Source organism: Choloepus didactylus, chromosome 18 (genome assembly GCF_015220235.1).
Source record: "Choloepus didactylus isolate mChoDid1 chromosome 18, mChoDid1.pri, whole genome shotgun sequence".
Lineage (NCBI taxonomy): Eukaryota > Metazoa > Chordata > Mammalia > Pilosa > Megalonychidae > Choloepus > Choloepus didactylus.
Window position 1 is genome coordinate 55,782,406 of NC_051324.1, and position 23,535 is coordinate 55,805,940.

Here is a 23,535-nt window from a genome sequence, read left to right on the forward strand (position 1 = left end):
GAATGTCTTAATTCCTCCCTGATTTTAAAAAGTTTTGCTGATAAAGAATTCTTGGTTGGCAGTTTTTTGCTTTCCACACTTTAAATATGTCATCCCACTGCTGCCTTGCCTCCATGGTTTCTTTTTAAATGCAGTTTTATTGAGATATGTTTACATAACATACAGTCCCTCAAAGTGTACAGTCAGTTGTTATAGTGTCATCATATAGTTGTACATTCATCACCACAATCTTTGAACATCTTCATTACTCCACAAAATAAAATAAAAATTAAAATAAAAAAGAACATGCAAAGCATGCCATTCCCCTCTTCCCCGCATTGTTCATTTACTTTTTTTTAACACTCACTGTTTTTTTTTAACTTTATCAAAAAATTAAAAAACAAACAACAGCAGGAGCTAAGATGGTACCATAGAGAGGAGTGGAAACTCTTTAGTCTCCCTGGAACAACTAGTAAATAATCTGGAATAACTGCAGGGGGACAAATGTGACTGTCTACTTATCATACACCAACCTGAATTGGGAGGAATGCCTGAGATCACAGTATAAGATCTTAAGTAAAACCTGCGGACCTGAGCTGAAAGCCCGCCCCCATGGGAAACTGCAAAGCCTCGCTGTGCTAAAAAGCAGCACTCTCCAAGCAAGCGAATATAGCTTAGTTGAGCTCCAACTGGGGTTTTAATTAACAAGCATAGAATGCTCAAGTCAAGCTACAAATTCCCAATAAGCAGACAGAGGCTTTTGGTAATGACTGACCTTGGAGAGACAGAGGACCTCTCTGGGAGGGAGGGGGAGCCCAGAAGACTGGGTGCTGTCTCAGGCCCTGAGGGTGGCTGTGGACTTGGCCCTGAAGGGGGGATTTCTGTCCCTTGTTCGGTTCAGTGGAAAAAGCCTCAGCCGTTTTCAGTTTCCAGAGCCCAGACAAGGGTGGAGATAGCACAGGCAGAGAGACTGTTTGAATGTAAATGACCTTTACCCAGGGGGTGTATCTTCCCTAAGAGGAAAAAGGTGGGGCCAAGGTCTAATGACCACCTTCCATTCAGAACCAGACCCCAGAGGCTGGGGGAAAACAGCCATGGGCCATACTTCCTTACACCAGTCAGGAGCTACAGGCTGACAGGCACCACCTGCTGGGCAGAAAAGCACACTGACTTGAGGCATCACAGGGTGTATCAATCGAAGACACCCTCAGGGAAAAGGGTATGATTGCCTCCTGGACCTGAGCCTGTTCTGGTCTGGGAAGACCTGATTGGGGTAGCCAAGGAAACCAGATGCCTAGGTAACAGAAAACTACAACCTACACTAAGAAAAACAAAGTTATGGCCCAGTCAAAGGAACAAACTTACACTTCAACTGAGATACAAGAATTTAAACAACTAATACTGAAGCAGTTCACAAAGTTTAAGGAAGATATGGCAAAAGAAATGAAGCATATAATGAAAACACTGGGCGAACATAAGGTAGAAATCAAAAGTTCAAAAAAACAACTATGTAAATGAAAGGCGCAACACAAGAGATGAAAGACACAATGGAGATGTAACAGCAGATCGCGAGAGGCAGAAGAAAACACTCAGGAGCTGGAGAACAAAACACCTGAAAGCCTACACACAAAAGAACAGATAGAGAAAAGAATGGAAAAATATAAGCAACGTCTCTGGGAACTGAATGACTGCATGAAACACAGGAATGTATGTGTCATGGGTGTCCCAGAAGGAGAAGAGAGGGTAAAAGGGGTGGAAGCATTAATGGAGGAAATAATCAATTAAAATTTTCCATCTCTTATGAAAGACATAAAATGACAGATCCAAGAAGCGCAGTGTACCCCAAACAGAATAGATCTGAATAGGCCTATGCCAAGACACTTAATAATCAGATTATCAAACATCAAAGATAAAGAGAGAATCCTGAAAGCAGCAAGAGAAAAGTGATCCATCACATACAAAGGAAGCTTGATAAGACTATGTGCGGATTTCTCAATAGAAACCGTGGAGCAAGAGGTGGGGTGATAAATATTTAAGATACTGAAAGAGAAAAACCACCAACCAAGAATCCTATATCTGGCAAAACTGTCCTTCAAATATGAGGGAGAGCTTAAAATATTCTCTGAAAAACAGCCAATGACAGAGTTTGTGAACAAGGTACCTGCTCTACAGGAAACAGTAAAGGGAGCACTACAGACCGAAAGGAAAAGACAGGAGTGAGAGGTTTAGAACACAGTTTTGGGAGATAGTAGCACAGCAATGTGGGTACACTGAACAAAGATGACTGTGAATATGGTTGAAGGAGGAAGGTTGGGAGCATGTGGGACACCAGAAGGAAAGAGGAAAGAGAGAGACTGGGACTGTGTAACTCAGTGAAACCTAGGGTGCTCAACGATTATGATAAAAGGTACAAATACGTTTTTACATGAGGTAGCACAAATGAATGTCAACATTGTAAGGTGTTAAAAATAGGGTGGGATTGGGGGGAAAATACAATCAATGCAAACTTGAGACTATAATTAACAGAAACATTGTATTATGCTTCCTTTAATATGACATAGGCAGTATACCAAAGATAAATGCATATGGGGGGAGCAAGGGGGAAGGGTATGGGACTCTTGGCATTGGTGATGTTGTCTGACTCTTTATTCTACTTTAGGTTAATGCTGTCTTTCCTTTTGGTGCTTCCTAGTTGTTATGGTTTTTTTTTTTTTTCCTCTTTTTTCTTTCTCTTTTGTCTCTCTGCCTTCTTTGACTCTTCCTCCTCCTTTGTGGAGGAAGTGGAGATGTCCTTATATAGATAGTGGTGGTGGCGGCGAATACATAAATACATGACTATACAGGGTATCATCGATTGTTTACTTAAGACAGAATGTATGGTGTGTGAACAAAACCGTCTTAACAAAAAATGGGTTGATGAAGAAACCTTGAGGACACTATATTGAGTGAAATAGGACAGATACATAAGGAAAAATATTGCAGTGTCTCACTGATACGAACTAGTTGTAATATGTAAACTCATAGACATGAAATGTAAGTTACCAGGATATAGAATGAGACTAAAGAATGGGAAATGGTTGCTTATCATGAGCAGAATGTTCAGTGAGGGTGAACTTAAACGTTTGAAAATGGGCAGGGGTGATGGTAGCATGCTGTGAGAATAACTAACAGTGCTGAAAGGTGTGTGAAGATGGTGGAAAGGGTAAGCTCAGAGTCACGTATGTCACCAGAAGGAAAGATGGAGGTTAAAAGACGGGAATGTATGAGGCAGTGAATCTTGTGGTAGGCAATGTCTGTGATTAACTGTACAAATATTAGAAATCTCTCTCATGAACTAGAACAAATGTATGACACTATAACTAGAAGTTAATAAGAGAGGGGCATATAGGAAAAAAAAATACACCTATTGCAAATTATATACTACAGTTAGTAGTATTTTAATGTTCTTTCATCAACAGTAACAAGTGTACTATACCAATACTGTGAATCAGTAATGGAGGGGAGGTGGTTAGGGGTGTGGGGAGATTTGAGTTTCCTTCTTTTGTCTCTATTTCTTTTCTGGAGTAATGCGTAAATGTTCTAAATATTGAATAAAAAAATTGTGGTAATGGATGCACAACTGTATGATGGTACTGTGGGCACTTGTTTGTACACTTTGGGTCTTTGGATAATTGTATGGTATGTGAACAATCTCAATAAACATAAAAAAAAACAGTAAAAAAACAACATTTCAAATAAAACAAAACAAATAACCTAAAATAACTGCATTGCTTCTAACATGTTCTTACCCTACCCCAAGAAAATAAACAAACTGTAACGGAACAAAGGAATAAGAAAAACAAATAACCGAAAATATCTACATTGCTGTGAGCTTGTTCCTACCACCCCCCCCAAATTAACAAACCATAGTCATTCCTGAGCATTCCCATAACATTGTTTACCCTCCATAACTTATGTGTTCTTATTAGATTATCATTCCCCTTTCATTATTTGCTCTCTGTCGCTAGGTCCCCTACATTCTACAATATAAACCATTTATTTTACATTTTTCACAGAGTTCACATTAGTGGTATATTCTAGTTTGCTAATGCTGCTGGAATGCATAACACCAGAAATGGATAGGCTTTTATAAAGGGGGTTTATTTGGTTACAAAGTTACAGTCTTAAGGCCACAAAGTGTCCAAGAGGTAATGCATCAACAGTCGGGTACCTTCACTGGAGGATGGCCAGTGGTGTCCAGTAAACCTCTCTTGGCTGGGAAGGCACTTGGCAGGCGTCTGTTCCAAAGTTCTGGTTTCAAGATGGCTTTCTCCCAGGACATTCTCTCTGGGCTGCAGTTCCTCAAAAATGTCACTCTTAGTTGCTGTTGGGGTGTTTGTCCTCTCTTAGCTTCTCAGGAGCAAAAGTCTGCTTTCAATGGCCGTCTTCAAACTGTCTCTCATCTGAAGCTCCTGTGCTTTCTTCAGAGTGTCCCTCTTGGCTGTGGCTCCTCTTCAAAATGTCACTCTCAAGTTGCTCTTCAAAATGTGACTCTCAGCTGCACTGAGTTCCTTCTATTTGTTAGCTCATTTATATTGCTCCAGTGATTTAATTTAGACCCACCCTAAATGGGTGGGGGAACACCTCTGTGGAAATTATCCAATCGGAGTCATCACCCACAGTTGGGTGGGGCGCATCTTCACAGAAACACCCTAATCCAAATGTTTGAACTTAACCCGCGCTAATATGTCTGCCCCCACAAGATTGCATCAAAGAATGTGGCTTTTTCTGGGGGACATAATATATACAAACCGGTACATGGTAACATACAATATCTCTCTTTTTGGGCCTGGCTTATTTCAACTCAGCGTTATGTCTTCAAGGTTCATCCATGTTGTCATATGTTTCCCGACCTCATTCCTTCTTACTGCCACATAGTATTCCATTGTGTGTATATACCACATTTTCTTTCCACTCATCTGTTGAAGGACATTCGGGATGTTTCCATCTCTTGGCAATTGTGAATAATGCCGTTATGAACATCGTTGTGCAAAGATCTGTTCATGTCACTGCTTTCAGATCTTCTGGGTATATACCAAGAAGTGAAATTGCTGGATCAAAGGATACCTCGATATCTAGTTTTCTAAGGAACCACCAGACTGTCTTCCAGAGTGGCTGTACTATTATACAGTCCCACCAAAAATGGATAAGAGTTCCAGTTTCTCTGTATCCTCTCCAGCATTTGTAGTTCCCTGTTTGTTTCATGGCAGCCATTTTTATTGGTGTGAGATGATATCTCCTTGTGGTCCTAATAGCTAGTGAAGATGAATGTTTTTTCATGTGTTTTTTGGCCATTTGTATTTATTCTTCATTGAAATGTCTTTTCATATCTTTTGCCCATTTTATAATTGGGCTGTTTGTACTATTGTCACTGAGGTGTAGGTTTTCTTTATATAAGCAAGTTATCATTCTTTGGTCAGATACATGGTTTCCAAATATTTTTTCCCATGGAATTGGCTGCTGCTTCACCTTTTTGACAAATTCCTTTGAGGTACAGACACTTTTAAATTTGAGGAGTTCCCATGCATCTGTTTTTTCTTTTGTTGCTTGTGCTCTGGGTGTGAGGTCTAAGAAGTGTCCTCCTAATACAAGATCTTGAAGATATTTCCCTACATTATATTCTAGGAGTTTATGGTACTGTGTCTTATATTGAGGTCTTTAATCCATTCTGAGTTAATTTTTATATAGGATGTGAGGGTAGGGGTCCTCTTTCATTCCTTTGAATATGGATATCCAGCTCTTCCAGCCCCATTTGTTGAATAGACTATTATGTCCAAGTTCAGTGGTTTGTGGGGCCTTATCAAACATCAGTCTATCTCCGAATTCGCAATTCAATTCCATGGATCAATATGTCTATCTTTGTGCCAGTACCATGCTGTTTTGACTACTGTGGCTTTATAATAAGCTTCAAAGTCAGGGAATGTAAGTCCTCTCACTTTGTTTTTCTTTTTTAGAATGTTTTTAGCAATTCAAGGCATCTTTCTCATGCAAATAAGTTTGATAACTAGCTTTTCCAAATCTGCAAAGTATGTTGTTGAAATTGCCTTGAATCTGTAGATGAATTTGGGCAGAACTGACATCTTGATGACATTTAGCCTCCCTATCCATGAACAAGGAATATTTTTCCATCTTTTTAGGTCCCCTTCTATTTCTTTTAGTAAAGTTATGTAGTTTTCTATATATAGCTCTTTTACATCCTTGATTAAGTTTATTCTTAGGTACTTGATTTTTTTAGTTGCTATTGAGTATGGAATCTTTTTCTTGAGTATCTTCAGGTAGGTCATTTCTAGTGTATAGGAACATTATTGACTTATGTGCATTAACCTTGCATCCTGCTACTTTACTAAATTTGCTTATAGCTCAAGTAGCTGTGTTATCGATTTCTCAGGATTTTCCAGATGTAAGATTATACTATCTGCAAATAATGACAGTTTTACTTCTTCCTTTCTAATTTGGATGCCTTTTATTTCTTTGTCTTGCCAGATTGCTCTGGCTAGCACTTCTAGCAAAATGTTGAATAGCAGTGGTGACAGTGGGCATCCTTGTCCCATTCCTGATCTTAGAGGGAAGGCTTTCAGTCTCTCGCCATTGAGTACTATGCTGGCTGTGGGTGTTTCATATATATCCTTTGTCATATTGAGGAAGTTTCCTTCAATTCCTACCTTTTGAAGTGTTTTTATCAAAAAAGGCTGCTGAATTTTGTCGAATGCTTTTTCAGTATCTATTGAGATGATCATTTTTTTCCCCTTTGGATTTGTGAATGTGTTGTATTAGCACTGATTGATTTTCTTATGTTGCGCCATCCTTGCATGCCTGGAATGAACCCCACTTGGTCATGATGTATGATTTTTTTTAATGTGTCTTTGGATTTGATTTGTAAGTATTTTGTTGAGAATTTTTGCATATATTTTCATAAAGGAGATTGGCCTGTAGTTTTCCTTTCTTGTAGCATCTTTACCTGGTTTTGGTATTAGAGTGATGTTAGCTTCATAAAATTAGTTAGGTAGTGTTGCATTTTCTTCAATGTTTTGAAAAAGTTTAAGTAAGATTGGTGTCAGTCCTTTTTGGAAAGTTTGATAGGATTCCCCTGTGAAGCCATCTGGCCCTGTGTATTGATTTGTGGGAAGCTTTTTGATGACTGATTGGATCTCTTTGCTTGTGATTGGTTTGTTGAGGTCTTCTGTGGTCAGTCTAGGTTGTTCGTGTGTTTTCAGGAAATTTTTCATTTCCTCTACATTATCTAGTTTGTTGGTGTACAACTGTTCATAGTATCCTCTTATAATTTTTAAAATTTCTTCAGGATCTGCAATAATGTCGCCTCTCTCATTTATTGTTTTGTCTATTTGGGTCTTCTCTCTTTTTTATTTTGTGAGTCTAACTAAGGGTTTGTCAATCTTGTTGATATTCTCAAAGAACCAACTTTTAGTTTTATTTATTCTCTTTTTTGTGTTTTGTTCTCTATGTCATTTATTTCTTCTTTAATCCTTATTATTTCTTTTCTTCTACTTGGGTTAGGTTTAGTTTGCTGTTCATTTTCTAGCTTCTTCAGTTGTTCCGTTCTTCGATTTTAGCTCTTTCTTCTTTTTTAACGTGTGCATTTAGAGCTATAAAATTTCCCCTCAATACCACCTTCGCTGCATCCCAGAAGTTTTGATATGTTGTGCTCTTCTTTTCATTCATTTCTAGATAATTAGCAATTTGTCTTGCTATTTCTTCTTTAACCCACTGATTGTTTAGGAGTGTGTTGTTTAACCTCCAGATAATTTGTGAATGTTCTAAATCTCTGATGGTTATTGACTTCTAGTTGTATTCTATTGTGATCAGAGAATGTGCTTTGAATAATTTCAATCTTTTTAATTTATTGAGGCTTGTTTTATGGCCCAGCATATGATCTATTCTGGAGAAAGTTCCGTGAGCACTAGAGAAGAATGTGTATCCTCATGATTTGGGATGTAATGCTCTATATATATCTGTTAAGTCTAATTCATTTATCACATTGTTTACGTTTTCAGTTTCCTTATCGGTCCTCTGTCTGGTTGATCTATCTGTAGGAGAGAGTGATGTATTGAAGTCTCCCACAATTATTGTGGAAACATCTATTGCTTCCTTCAGTTTTGCCAATGTTTGTCTCATGAACTTTGTTGCACCTTGATTGGGTGCACAGACATTTATGATTGTTATTTCTTCTTGTTGAATTATCCCTTTTATTAGTATATAGTGACCTTCTTTGTCTCTTTTAACATCCTTGCATTTAAAGTATATTTTATCTGAGATTTCTATTACTATTCTTGCTTTCTTTTGGCTGTAGCTTGCATGGATATTTTTTTCCCATCCTTTCACTTTCAATTTCTTTGTGTCTCTGTGTCTAAGATGAGTCTCTTGTAAGCAACATATTGATTGCTCATATTTTTTAATCCATTCTGCCAATCTATATCTTTTAATTGGGGTGTTTAATCCATTCACATTCAGTGTTATAACCATGAAGGCATTTCTTGAATCAGCCATACTATCCTTTGGTTTTTATTTGTCAGATACATATTTTTCCCTCTCTCTATTTCCTTTAACATACCCTTACTAAAACTTTATTTCTGAGCCCTTCTCTGTCTCTCTCTCTCCTTTCTATTTTTCCTCTGCCGGTTGGGTTCCCTTTAGTATCTCTTGTAGGGCAGGTCTCTTGTCAGCAGATACTCTCAGAGTTTGTGAAAATTTTAAGCTCTCCCTCAAATTTGAAGGAGAGATTTGCTGGATAAAAAATTCTTGGTTGGCATTTTTTCTCTTTTAGCATTTTAAATATGTCATACTGTTGCCTTCTTGCTCCATGGTGGCCGCTGAGTAGTCATTGCTTAGTCTTATGTTGTTTCCCTGTATGTGGTGAATTGCTTCTCTCTTGCTGCTTTCAGAACTTGCTCCTTCTCTTCAGCATTTGACAATCTGATCAGAATATGTCTCGGAGTGGGTTTATTTGGATTTATTCTGTTTGGAGTTCGTTGGGGGTCTATGATTTGCATATTTATATCAATTAGAAGGGTTGGGAAGTTTTCCCCAACAATGTCTTTGAATACTCTTCCCAGACCTTTACCCTTCCCTTTCCCTTCTGGAACACCAGTGATTCTTACGTTTTTGCACTTCTTGTTGTCCATGATATCCCTGAGATCCATTTCAGATTTTCCAATTTTTTTCCTCCATTTGTTCTTTTGTACTTTCACTCTCCAGAACATTTTCTTCCATTTTGCTTACTTGTTCTTCGAGTTCATCTAATCTGCTGCTATGTGTTTCCAGGATCTTTTTTGATTTATTCAGCAGTTTCTTTTATTTCCATAGGCTCATCTATTTTTTTTATTTACTCTTGCAAATTCTTCTTTATGCTCTTCTGGGGTCTTCTTGATGTCCTTTATATCCTGAGCCATGATCTTGTTGTTTGTAATTTCTTCTTTATTTAATTGCTCCAAATTCTTTGTTTCCTCTGTTTTTTTGACTTGGGCATTTGGATTATCCATATCTTCTGGTTTGTTCTTATGGTTTAAAATTTTCTGTTGTTTTTGGCCTCTGGCATTTGCTTATCTTGATAGGGTTCTTTTAGGATATGCAGGCTTATTTGAACAATTATCTTTTATGTGACAGAGGTACAGCTTGGTGGAGTGCACTTTCCCTGACTACCAGCAGATGGTGCCCCTGAGCCACCTATTACCCTCAAGGCAATTCCCTCCAATTTCGTCTCTGTAGTGAGTGGGGGTCCCAGCCTTTTGGAGGTCCAGTCGGTGCATCAATTTCTGTTTGCAGTTTGGACTGCCAGCCCTGAGGGTGGGGATTGTGCCCTGTGCAGTTAGGCAGTGAAGACAGCTTTAAGACCCAGAACTCCCAGCCCTTCCTGGGGCTGTGACTGAAATAACCTGGGGCTGTTGCACAAGTCCAGCCCTTCAGCTCAGATTCCCCATAGTCTCTCTCTGCCACAGGCCCACAAGTTCCTGGGATTGGTGTAGCGTTCTTGGCACTTCTGTGTGGGACCCCACCTCTAAGCTGTGCACTCCACAGGCCTCCGCGGTAGAAGACTGCACAACATCACAGGCGAGCGGAATCCCCAAGGAAGCTCTAGGCCGTGGCACTGTGAAGGGGCATCTCCCAGTCCACTGAAAAGATGGCTGTATGGGGGGTGGTAACTTCCCACTTCCGCAGTTCTCTTCCTGCTACAGTGGCCCATTCCTGGCTTCGGGACAATTAGCTGCGGATGTGTGAAAGGCTGTCATCCATGCCATATACTGAGGCGGGTCCCGGGGATGTGGAAGGCATTCCCCACCATGCTTGACTGCATGGTTCTCCCTGCTGGATCTGCAGCTGCTTTCCAGGTTTTTAAAATAACCCGCCTCGAAACTCTGACGCCGGGTTTCTCCCCACTGTCATGTGTGGCTGCTGTTTCCCCAGCAACCTCACTCAGTCACTTGATTCCGAACTCATACTCTCGGTTTCACTAAGTGCACAGTCACTGTCGATGTAGCGGACCTTGTCCAGCCAGTAGAACCCTGGAACTACAATTCTGGGGCACTTTCTTTCTCATCTTCAGTGTTTTTCACAGAGAAGTCTTTCGCTCTCTCTCTCCTAATCCGCTATCTTGCATTGCCTCCATGGTTTCTGATGAGAAATCTGCACAATCTTATTGAAGTTCCCTTGTGCTTTCAGAATTCTCTTTATCTTTGGCATTTGACAGTTTTAAGTACAACATGACATATTATGATTCTATTTAGGTTTATCCTGTTTGGAATTTTTTTTTTTTGAGCATCTTGGATATGTATATTCATGTATTTCATTAAATTTGGGAAGGTTTCAGCCATCATTTCTTTCAGTGTTCTTGCTGTTTCTCTCTTTCTTCTCTTTGTGGGATTCCCACAGTGCTTGATGGTGTCTCACAGGTTCCTCAGGCTCGGTTCATTTTTCTTCATTCTTCTTTCTGCTTCTCAGTCTGGATGATTTCAATGGTCTTATCTCCAAGTTAACAGATTCTTTCTTCTACCACCTTCAACCTGCTGTTGAACCCCTTTAGGGAATTTTAAATATGTATTACTGTGGTCTTCAGCTCTGTTTGGTTCCTTTTTCATAATTTCCATCTCTATATTGATATTCTCTTTTGTTCGTCTGTTATTTTCCTGGCTTCCTTTAGTTCTAGTCCTTCTTTTCTTTCTTTCTTTTTTTTCTTTAACGTCTGTCTGGAATGTCCCAGGTTTGATCCTTCTCAATGATGGTTTCCTGTTTCTTTGTATGTTCTGTAATCTTTTGCTGATTCCTGGACATTTTGATATTTTAATGTGTTATTGCTAGAATTCAGACTTTTAGGTGCCTGTTCCTAAAGCTTGTATTGAGCTAGTGTTATAACAGAGGTTTTCTTGAATGTCAGGAGCTAACACACAAATGAAAGGAAGTTAAGACAACACCTTTCCCGATCTTTGCATGTGCCAATGCTCTCTTTCAGAGCTTATCCATACAATGAGTTTAGAGAATAGTTCCTGCCCAAATTGTAGGGGCCTCCCTGATCCTGTCTGCATATGTGTCTTGTCGTGGTTATGCACATATGATCCTAGGAATTCCCCTATTTAAACAGATGAGTGTCTTCTCTTCCTTAGGAAATAGTTTCCTCTTGTTCCTGGACAGTGTGCTGTATGTTCTGCCACCAGCAATCCCATGTCCCAGGCAGCATGACTTGAGTGCTGTCCCACAGCATTCTGTAGGAGCACTCTATGTGCTGCCTTCTACACTCAGGGCAAGTTCTGGAATGGCAAGTTCCTCAGGCCATCACCAGACTGTTGGGCCACACATACATGCCCCCATGCATGAGGGTTACTGTCATTCCCTCTGGAGCTGGAATCAGGGTTCTGTATTGGCGCACAGCCCAGCTCTGTGTTGAGCTGGTATGGGGTGGGTGAGCCAGAGTACCATGAGATCCTGCCACTTTTAAGTAGCCTTTGTTTCATTTGGCACTTGCCCTGTTACTATAGTCCTTAACTGTTTTCTGGAGCATTAGAGAGATGTTTCTGCCAGTTCTCTCTGGTTATCAAAAGCCTCCTGGGGGGGAGGGGGTGATGTGGACAGAGCCCTGAAGCATCTCATTCCACCATCTTGACTGGGTGGAAACCAGGACCTGTATCTTTTAATGCATTATCCAACATACTGCTACCTAAATTAACTACTTGTTAGGCACCAAATCCATTAACTTAAACTTAGAGGCCCAGTTTGTTTTGGAACATGTATGATTAAAGGGTGCTGTAGCGAGGTATTAGTTGAAAGCAGGTCTAATATGTTTGTAGAGGTAAACTACTATGTCTGTTGAAAGAGGTAGATTATTAATCTCTTGGAAAAGGTCTTTCTTTACCCTGGGTTTCAGTTAATCATTATTTTGAACCCTTATTACTGATAATTGCTTTAAGCAGAGGAAGATCCATCAAAGAGGTAGAGCTAACCTGAGAGAGTGTGTTCCTGGAATTAGGCTACTTGTGTTGTAATTCAGCTCTATCACTTACAATGTGATCTTTGACAAGACTTTATACCTGAACCTCAGTTTCCTCATCTCTAAAACTTGGGTAATACTACTACTTATTTCACAGGGTGATTGTTGTACCCTTGTACATAGCAAATATTCAATAAATACTATCCAATCTTTATATTCCTTACTGAAATTATATTTTATTAAATGTATGTAAGTAGATTTTTACTTTTAATAGCATATTGAGGAACTATTTTCATGTCATTAAATATATTTACATAATTTTAAAAATGTGTAGTATTTCATCATGTTTGCCATCATTTCCTTAACTGTTTCATTATTGTTATGCATGTAGGATTGTATCTGGTATTTTTTTTAATGCATTTTATAATAACACTCTTGAATGTGAATCTTTGTGTAATGCTCTGTTTTAAGCAATAATACTAAAACTCATATTTATAAAAAATTATTATATACAAGTTTTCTGTTGAACTTCAATTTCATTTTCCTTTCACATCTAAGAGTTAAGGTAGAGGTTGTTTCTTGGAGCAGAAAGATATAAATTGCTGTCATATGCTAACAATCGGAAATCATGCATATTAGGAGACATTTTTAAAGCGTAGGCTATCTTGCTGGAATTTGTATAAGAATGTTATCTTGAACTTCAGTTTTATTTTACAATGATAATACATATTCAGAGAACTCACTGTTTTCAAAAATAGTCTACAACTTTTCAGCCTCTGGAACAGTATTGTAAAATTTTTGTTTTGTGGAATGAAAGAAGGGATGTCTGAGTTTTTTTTTTCTCTCTTAAGCAGTCTCATTCCAATCAGTAGTGTAATTGGAATGCAACCCCAGTCTGGAGGAGGAAGGGGAATTTTTGGCAAGAAGATATTGAACATTTGGAGCTTTATTCGCATTAAACATAGACAGCCATTCTTTATGAGTAAGCATAACATAGTATTCTATTTCTACAGCTGGGATTTACTCTGATATTATTACATGGTGTGTTGCTTGTAGATAACTCATCTACAACCAGAAAAATAAATTATTGACTTAAATGAAAATGGTTGTATTTGTTGCTATCTATACTTTGACAAATGTTTTTCTCTGATTGCTGCCTCAAATAAAATACACTAAAAGAGATTTTGTGAAATTTTAAAACATTTATTGAGAAAACAACAGAGGCATTTATGACATGATTTTAAAATTATATCTAACCAGTAAGCTCTGAGGGCAAAGGACTGTGTTTTATCTTTGTATCTGCCCAATCTTTCATGACACTTGGGAAAGAGTGGATGCTCAGGAAATGTTGAATGAAAGTGAATGATGTAGGAAGCCACCCCCATCTCATTAAATATCTCAAGAAGGTTTCTGGTTTGCTAATGCTGCTGGAATGCAAAATACCGGAAATGGATCGGCTTTTATAAAGGTGGTTTATTTGGTTACAAAGTTACAGTCTTAAGGCCCTAAAGTGTCCAAGGTAAGGGGGTACCTTTGCTGAATGATGGCCATTGGTGTCTGGAAAACCTCTGTTAGCTCGTGGCTGGCGTCTGCTTGCTCCCAGGTTATGTTTCAAAATGGCGTTCTCCAAAATGTTGCTCTTGGGGCATTTTGTCCTCTCTTAGCTGCAGCTCCTCTTCAAAATGTGACTCTCAGTTGCTCTCAGATCTCTGTTTGTTCTTTGAAGTGTCCCTCATGGCTGTAACAAGCTCTTTCCTTCTGTCTGAGCTTATATAGTGCTCTAGTAAACTAATCAAGGCCCATGCTGAAGGGGTAGGGCCACACCTCCATATAATTATCCAGAGTTCTCACCTACAGTTGGGTGGATCACATCTCCATGGAAACAATCAAAGAATTACAATCTAATCAACACATCTACCCACACAAGATTGCATCAAAGATAATGGCGTTTTGGGGGACATAATACATTCAAACTGGCACAGATGGTCACATCTGAATACATGAAAAATAGAAGGGGGAGGAGTTACCAACATACTAGCATGACTAACCTTAGCTTACTTTGATTCTCTCTTTTACTTATTTTCAACCATCTACCTGCAGAAGGAGTAGAGTAGCTAAAACAAGCCAGGTTTTAGAATGTAGACTTAAGAATGAGAAATGCTGTGAAAGAATTTGAGAAGGGAAGTAACATGATCAAAGTAGTCTAGTAAAATTAATCTAGTGCAAATCTACAGGCCATTTAAGGCATTGTCCCTAGGATTCTCTAGCAATGGTACTATGCTGGTGTTATTTGTAATTGCCATTAATCAGAATTGACATGTGACTGCTAAATATCTGGAGTCTAGTATAATGCTTTGTTTTAGTATAAAAATTAGTGAAATTTCACTGAACTATATAGTTAAAATTTCTGCATTTTTCTGCATATATTACATCCATAAAATGTTTGCTAAGCATTAAAGATAATGAAATATTGACAGCTGTCTGGGAGAAGGTCTACATTTCTTAGACTTTCTTTCTGGCTCCACCCACCTTACACATTTTCTCTCCAGCTATTCCCTTCCTGTAACTTAGCCCCAGCATTTCTCAAGATTATTTTTACTTATCTCTCTTAATAAACATTTAGAAAACTAAAAATGAAACATCCCCTACACTGCCACCCCTTCCCCACTCCACAATTGACTATTGGCTCTACTTCCTATAGCTTTTATTACAAAAATTAATAGTTTCATTTCTTTTATGAATATGAAATTACATTATAATGTGTATGCAGATTGTCAACCATGATCTTAGGAGAATGTTTTAAATAAAGGGGAATGATAAAAATATGATTTTATTTGTCAAAATCATGATTTGTTATATAGTATAAAAAGCCCCCTTTTAAATAGTTATTTTAGATTATTTTGGAGTCTGTTTCATTCATTCATTCAACAGATATTTATTGAGTGCCTATTATGCCAGGACAATTTGTGCTTGGTGCTGGGGATGCAAAGAGATAAGGCAGACATGATTCATGCTGTATATAGTTTACCACCCTCTGTGGTCATACAAGCAATATTCTAAATTTAAAACAATTACCACCAAGTATGATAATGGCTGTGATAATGAAAATGTGGGCTTCTGTGAAAATATAAATATGGGGAGGGTTGAGAGAAACAGTTCTTCTCAAAGGAGTAGGAATTAACCTGGTAAAGAAGCCTGGGAAGAATGTTTTTCAGAGGGAATGGCATGTGAAGGCTGTAGGTGAGAGATGGAGTACCGAGTACATTCAAGGAAGTGAAAGTTCAGTATGGCTGGATCTTAGACTTTGGGGGCTTGGAAGGGAGGGGTAATATTGAGCGATGAGGTCAGAGAGGTAAGCAGGAGCCAGGGCTTGAAGGGCTTCGTAAGCCAATATAAACTTCTGGCTAGAAAACCTGTGGAATGTTTTAAGAATGTGAGGAGGGGAAATGAATGGAAGAACTTAGATTTTTAGAAAGATCGCTTTGGGTCCAGTATGGAGAACTGATTGGGGTAGGTCGGGAGGGGGTGGTGGTGAGGCTTGAGTCAGGGGACAGATTTGGGAAGCTATTGTAATTACCGAGGCATTAGTTAGTAGTGGCCTAGACTGAGGTAGTAGTATTAGTAATAGAATTGGACAGATGAGGGATATTTCAGAGACAGAATGGATTAGAATTAGTAATTGACAGGAGGTTGGGAGGAGAAGTCAAAGTTGCCATGCAGGTTTCTGACTGGGGCAGGGAAGTGGCAATTTATTGAAAGAAAGGAAACTGGAGGAAGAGCCAGTTTGGGGATGAGGGAAGATGATGATTTTAGTTTGAAGGCATATTGCTTTTGTGTGGCTCTGGAGTTCAGGAGAGATGTAAGGACTGAGTTTACAGATTTAGGTGTCATCAGCACCCTAGAGTAAACGGTAAGGACTAGGTAGAATGTATGGAAAACTGACTCTTCAAAGCTATTTTTCTGAAGCGGAGGGAGGATTAGCTTTGTCAGTCTGTTAAACTATGAACTTTCTCTGTCTTAGTTTGCCAGGGCTGCTATATCAAAGTATGGCAGGTTGATTGGTTTAAACAACAGAAATTTATAGTCTTACAGTTTTGGAGGCTAGAAGCAAAAAAAAAAAAAAAAAAAAAAAAAAAAATCAAGGTATAAGCTTTCTCCAGAGTCTGTAGTATTCTAGTGATGGCTTGCTAGTAGTCCTCTGTCATGTGGTAATCTGTCTCCCATGCCCAAATTTTCTTTGCTTGTAATAATTACAGTCATTGGATTAAGGCCCATTTGATTCAGTTTTGCTTCATCTTAAGATTTCCAAAGAGTCCATTTACAAATGATTTCATGCCTACAGGATGGGGGGATGGTTAGGACTTGAATATGTTTTTGTGGGGGACGTGATCCGATCTACAATACTCTCCCAGGATTTGAAGAAGTGGTTTAGGGGCGATAGTAAGGGAGGAAGTCAAATTGCTGTGAATTTAGGCATTAAGTAGGAGGTGAAGAAGTGGAATCAGAAAGTGTAACAGTTCTTTGAAGAAATTTTCTTTTGAAGGAGAGGATGTAGGATGGTGGCTGGAGGGAGGCATGGATATACTTGAGTATTGTTAAATGCTGATGAGTTGAGTGTGTTTACCCCGATGAGATGCTCTATAGAGGAGAGGAGAGCGGGTTTGTGGGATGGCTTTCTAGATCCCTGAGAAAGTGGTAGTTTGGGTGTGTGGTCCAGAACACAGGTGGAAAGATAGTCTTAGGAGAGTAGACATTGTAAGTGGAAGGAAGGAAAAAAGAATGAGTATGAAAATAGTATGTTTGTAGATTTGGTGACAAGAAGTTGGAGTTCGTATATATTTTTTTTTTCTATTTTTCTGAAGTGTAGGATGTGAAATCATTTCACTTTATCAATCATAGGATGATGGTTAAAAAAACTTCTCCTCAATAATGAAGATTATAGTTTGGTTATGTGTGTGTGTTGTGTATGTATTGACCTTGATTATTGTATAAAATTTTATGATAGCAATAGTTTGGGGAGGAGTTCTTCTACGTGAGGTTTGTGTTTTTGTATTCTTAGTTATGGCCTTAGTTTTCATGACTGAGTTTTTTTTTAATGTTTTTAAAAACATGGCTTAAGGGACTGCTAGTAAATTAGTAGCTTGTACTTACATAATAACTTCATTCATTTACTGGTGACTTTCACCTTCAAAATGATTTTTAATTGAACTTTATTTTTTAATGTAATTTTATTGAGATATATTCACACATGATACAATCCAGCCAAAGTATACAATCAGTGGGTTACAGTATCATTACTTAGTTGTGCATTCATCACCATGATCATTTTTAGAGCATTTGACTTATTCCCGAGGTTTATTGTGTTAAAATGAGCTTTTTACATTAAATTTCCAGTAATTGAACTAATTGAATAGACTGTTTAATCTGTGAGTAGAAGTTGGTAGAAATTGCAGAACATTACATTCATTGATAGTTTATAGATTAAACTGTAAATATTTGAAAATTGTTTCTTCCCTTGTATCAAGATTGAATTAAAGAGGTTTGTTTAAGTTGATGACTCTCTGTAAATAATAACTTTTTAATTGATGTAATTCACGTGGCATAAAATTCACCCTTTTATAGTGTGCAATTCTGTGGTTTTTAATACATTCCCAAGGTTGTATGTTATCACTGTATAAGTCCTAATTTAATACAAGATGTGGAAAATTTGGATTTGGGATATTCAGCTTTAATTTATTAACTTTTAGTCTTTTAAAGATGTAGTAGGTCCGTCGTGTCATTGAGTTGATGATTTAGGGGATGGTAATTTTATCTCCCCTGTAAGATTTCTGTGGAATTTAGATGAAGATTAAATAACAGAAAGTTATTTTTAAAAACCTTCTCTCTTTCAGGAAAGCTTTAATACATCCTTTTCAGTGTAAAATTATTTCATCCTTAAAATAGATATACTAACCTGAATTTACATATTTCCTCCTTAGAACTATTTTCCCCATTGCCATTGATACCCCCTGGAAAGAAGATAGGAATTGGGTCCTTTTTAGAATATAAGATTTATAAACTTTCTTGCCCTCAGCTGTTACTGGTGATTGTTGCTAAAGTTGCAACTGACTAGTTCAGCTGCCTTTTGTGTGCTAGTCTTTAATGAAAGTTTGTGATTATATTTCATATCTTGCTGTAGTGTTTAATTATTCATTGCTGTTTCAGTGTTTTAAAATAAAGCTTTTGGCAATGAAGTCTTAACATTTTAATCTTTCCCATGTATTTTTTGTTTTCTTTACAGTACTCTGTGCAAAAAACTTGGTGAAAAAGGATTTTTTCCGTAAGTAAATTAATTTTAAATATAAATCTTTTATATTCTTTGTAGATTTTTTCGATAGTGTTTTCAGAATTGTCTGGTTAGGGATTTCTCTATTCAGAAAAAGGCTTAATGTTATTTTATGAATACTTTGGTTCAGAGCCGTTTGGTATAACATTTATCTTAGAGGATTTTGTACTCTTTAGCCTTAGCCCCTTCCTGTTATCCACCTCTCCCACATATTTTTGTGAAATGTGTGTGCATGCATGGGTATATATGCAGATTTGTGTAGTATATATGGAGGGTGTGCATACTACTAGGTTTCTAAAACTGGTTTGAGATTATTTTTAAATACTTAAAAAATTTAAAATTTCATAGGAAATTTTACCCATGCATCTAGGATTCCTTGGAAGGTAGGGAAGTCATTGAATCTGTTTGGAATTTCCAGAGTCTAAGAAAGAAATCGCTGCTGCATTTGATCATAGATGTGTTTGTACCTCAGACTCCAAATTTGGTTCTCATGTTTGCAACCTATTTGCCAAATCTTTTGAGGTTTTTTTTTTGTGTTTTTTTTTTTTTTTTAATTAAGTTTTGTGAGAGAGGATTGGGGAGTTTTTACCCTATAATATTGTTCTTTACAATAGCTTTGAATTATTGGGGAAAAAGGGACAATTCTCAGTAAATAACTCAGACAAAAAAATTTTATATGTAAAATACTTGAAATTTGAAATAAAGAAGATTTATTAGATTTAAGAATTCAAATTCTCCCCAGCCAGTGAAGAACTGGCTCTGTGTGCTGTCTAATTAGACAATTTTCAGGGGTTTGATTAAAAGAAATAAGCTCTTGATACATTTTAAAACCATAAATTCATTCCATTTGAAATTTTATTATTTCCAATTTTCTAGAGTAGAACTGAATTAAAGCTTATAAATAACATAATCTGTGGGAAAGCAGTTAATTTGTAACATAGTTAAGAAGAAAGTTGTAAGCACTGCTCAGTTTATGTACTGTGAGCTGGGGGGCCCTTACGTGTCACAGTGGCCACAGAACTCTGTCTCTCTCTGCTGTCACCTGCCACATCTCTAGTAGTTGCAACTACAATTTCTAGTCATCCTTGCTGGAATACCCATCTCATCCCTTTCTCTTGCCTTAATAACCCTTAATTACCCTCAAGGTTGTTCTTAAGGTAGGATTTATCATAGTAGGACTAGAATGCAGCAGATAGGATTGGATAGGCAGGTGGTAAGGAGAAAAGAGAGGAAGTGAAGAGAAGACACCCTTACAGCTGCTTCTGTTCTCTTCAAGACATCTGCTCTTCTAGCTCCAGCACTGTCTTTTTTTTTTTTTTTTTTAAATCATCATTTTATTGAGATATATTCACATACCACGCAGTCATACAAAACAAATTGTACTTTCGATTGTTTACAGTACCATTACATAGTTGTACATTCATCACCTAAATCAATCCCTGACACCTTCATTAGCACACACACAAAAATAACAAGAATAATAATTAGACCAGCACTGTCTTTGAAGATAAATCTTCAGTTTTTTCTTGTAGCATTCCTTCCCAAATTCCTTTCCTTCTTCAGAGCCCCAAGACAAAGACACAGCTTATCCATTAAAATATCCAGATATCCTTGTCTAAGTTTTCTTTGGGAATCTAGAGGAATCATAATTTTCTTTGTAAACTTCTGAGAGCCCATTGCTATAACTTATGTAATCTTTATCTTTCCTTAATAGTAGGTGAAAAAAAGGAAGAAGAACATCTTTTCCCTTTTTACTGTGAAGGCAGTGAGTTTACTTCAGGGGTAAGAAAATGAGGGAAAAATATGTGATCATCTTTAAAACCCAGGATTGGAAGAAACATTTGATGGCTCTGGAAAGGGAAACAGGAAAGCCAAGCCAGAAGGAAAGTCAGCCAGGGATGGAAGTATCCCCCATTTCACCCTGGTGAAGGTCCCAAATCACCACTCTAACAGACTTAGACATTGATTTAGGGATATTTTTTAACTATTCATGAGTTGAGGGTTGCTCCCATTAATTTCAGAAGAAGAATTACTTAAGGTTATAGTTCTAAATTCCTTAATTAATTTATTTCAATAAGTATATGTTTATTTAGAGTACAGTAATCATTGGTCATGAAATATAATTGTTTTGCTAGTTATTCATTCAGCTTAAACCATGTTGAATAAGACAAGTAAATTTTGATATGAAACATGTCTGTAGGGTGATGAAATAGATTTTTATGTTTTTTTTTTTTAACCTCAAGAAAAAAATCCATGTTCATATGATGTCTTTTGGAGTAATTTGTTATGTGAGGTAATACTATTTATTCCAAGGTACTACCATTTCTGAGAAGTTTTTTTTAACTCATATTTTGGAACTTTGTTTTGAGCTTATTGGGTTTTTAAAAAATAAGTTACATTCATTTAGTAGTAAAGGGAAGCTATGTCTTTACCATACTTTCTAGTGGTTTAGGAAAAAAATGCAGAAACCATAGGGAAAGCAAATAGATAAGATCTGTCAATCTGAGTAAAGAGTGTATAGAACTAGTAAAAGGTACTATTCTTGTAACTTTTTTGTAAGTTTGAAATTATATCAAAATAAAAATGCATCAAAAAAGTTATATAACTTCCCAAGATTTCAGCATAAAAATTTTGAAACAAGCAACATGAAAAGAATTTTACAGTGACCACCCATATACCTACTATTAACTATCATTCACTTTCTACCACTGACTTTGTCACATATATACATCTATCCTTTATCTGTGGGCTTTTTTTTTTTTTTTTAAGAATGTTTTCATTTGTGGCATATTTTTTTCTCTTTCTGTTATGGAACATTTAAATAAAAGGTTTGTGTGTAAGATTCCATGTTAAGACATTTTAACAGGGGCCAGACTGAAGTCATTCAGAACCAGAGGTTTGGGGGGTGGTTAAATTCCTCCCCACCCTCATCCCTGCATCAAAAATAGAGCATTATTTTTTTCTAGAAAGTAACTCACTTGGCAGTACTAGTCCCATTCTTGTGAGTTGGAGTTTTCTTTCGCTGTTGTTTGTAGTCCAAGTCCATTTGTGTAGTAAGAAAGTTCTTGAACTTTAGCTATTTTATATGACTCAGAAATTATGGGGAGAATTGAGAAATTTAAAAAAATAAGCAAATTAATTACTTCAATAAAAAATAAGCAAATTACTTTAATTACTCTAATTACTCTTACTTCATCAACCTCAGAAAATTTGATAGTTTAGACCACATTAGGGTTACTTGACTCTCAAGTTAAATTTTTATAAAATAACATAATCAAGTTAAGTTGAAACCCAGGTATTTTTTGTTAAGGTATAGATAGAGCTTGTAGAGAAATACTGGAGGCTGGGACTCATGATTTTCTACTTAATTAAGGATCTGGAAATCATACTTAGAGGTTTATCGTGGACAAAGCTATTTTTCTTAGTCCTTAATTTTTTTAACTAGTTAATGCCCAAAGGGAAAGCTAGAAATGTGATTTTTGTTCTTGTTTTTGTTTACAAAAACATAAAGGTATGTTTTTGCTTACATACCTTTATATGCTTGTTTATTTAGAGAGACTCAAAAGAATGAAAGGGAGAGAAAAATTTTCTACCAGTGGAGCTAGATGAATGTTGAGAGAAAAATGGAATGCTACATTCAAAAGCAATGTGCTCAAATGACCAATTCCTGAGATACCAGGGTTTCAAAGAGAGAAAAAGTTTATTGCTAGGTACGAAGCAGATGAGATGGCCCTTTGGCCTAAAAATATGTTTGCCTGAACTGCATAGTTTTATAATATCAAAAGATGGGCAGGTTTTAGGATAATGAGCACAGTTACTCTAGATGATGTAATTAGAGGTGATCTAATTATTGAGCATGCACAGATTTATTACATGCTTAGTCACAGAATGTATATAAGAAAATAGGGGCCTTAATATGGTGGGTGAGATTTTTAGTATTATAATGAGGTATAGGTCACTTACAGTTTAAAGTCTAAGCTACTGTGCGTTTCAAGCAAGCCCATTTTGGTTAGATCCAGCTTCAGTTATCAAGATAACTTTGGAATTGGGGTGAGTTAGTTCTAGGCTTACCCAAGGCCCTTCACTAATAAACAATTAGGTACTGTCTAGTGATCATAAGACTCTGAAATTGAAAAACCAGATAAAATGGGTATAAATGAGGATCAGTCACAAGGTTTTTAGAATCTAAAGGACACAAGATAAGGGCTTATACAATCATCAGAGATCAAGGCAGCTGGCTTACAGTTCAGAGATTTTAGGTATTTCCCTTTGTCTGCTCTAATATACCAAAAAGTAAAGAAGAAATATCTATATAATGTTTCAGTAATCATAATCATACCTTAAGTCCTAACTTCTCAGTTACACTATTGAGGGTAAAGGGGAAAGTAATCTTCCATTAAACATGTTTACAAATGATTAGGTATTGTTGAAAGAATATGACTTTCACAAAACTTCAAGAACTGTATAGTTAAATAGCCTTAGCTTACCAAGTTTCTTCTTAAAAACTTGACACTCTTAAATTGTGGTCCTCCTGTATTTGAAAGTGACAGATCACTGAATTGTACAATTAGGGAATTGGATAGGAGATTTCTCCCTGGCCCTGAATTTTGACTTAAAAAAAAAAAAATCAGCATAGATGCTGAGATGCAAAGTTTCTCTAGTCATCAGCACTTACCAACGTTTTGTTCTAGTATTTTCACCTGTCAACAGGAAGTCTACATTATCCCAATATGTCTAACACCTAAATTGTCATTTTTCT

The 23,535-nt window shown here is 37.1% G+C and overlaps 1 protein-coding gene across 1 annotated transcript in view; it reads left to right on the forward strand.

The window, feature by feature from the left end:
- The window catches only part of SMURF2 (SMAD specific E3 ubiquitin protein ligase 2), a 158,048-nt gene that overhangs the window by 61,977 nt on the left and 72,536 nt on the right, over positions 1–23,535 (forward strand). Inside the window, exon 2 of the mRNA XM_037810230.1 lies at positions 18,732–18,770. Within this exon, the coding sequence (XP_037666158.1) occupies positions 18,732–18,770 (39 nt within the window). The remainder of the gene's footprint in view (positions 1–18,731; positions 18,771–23,535) is intronic.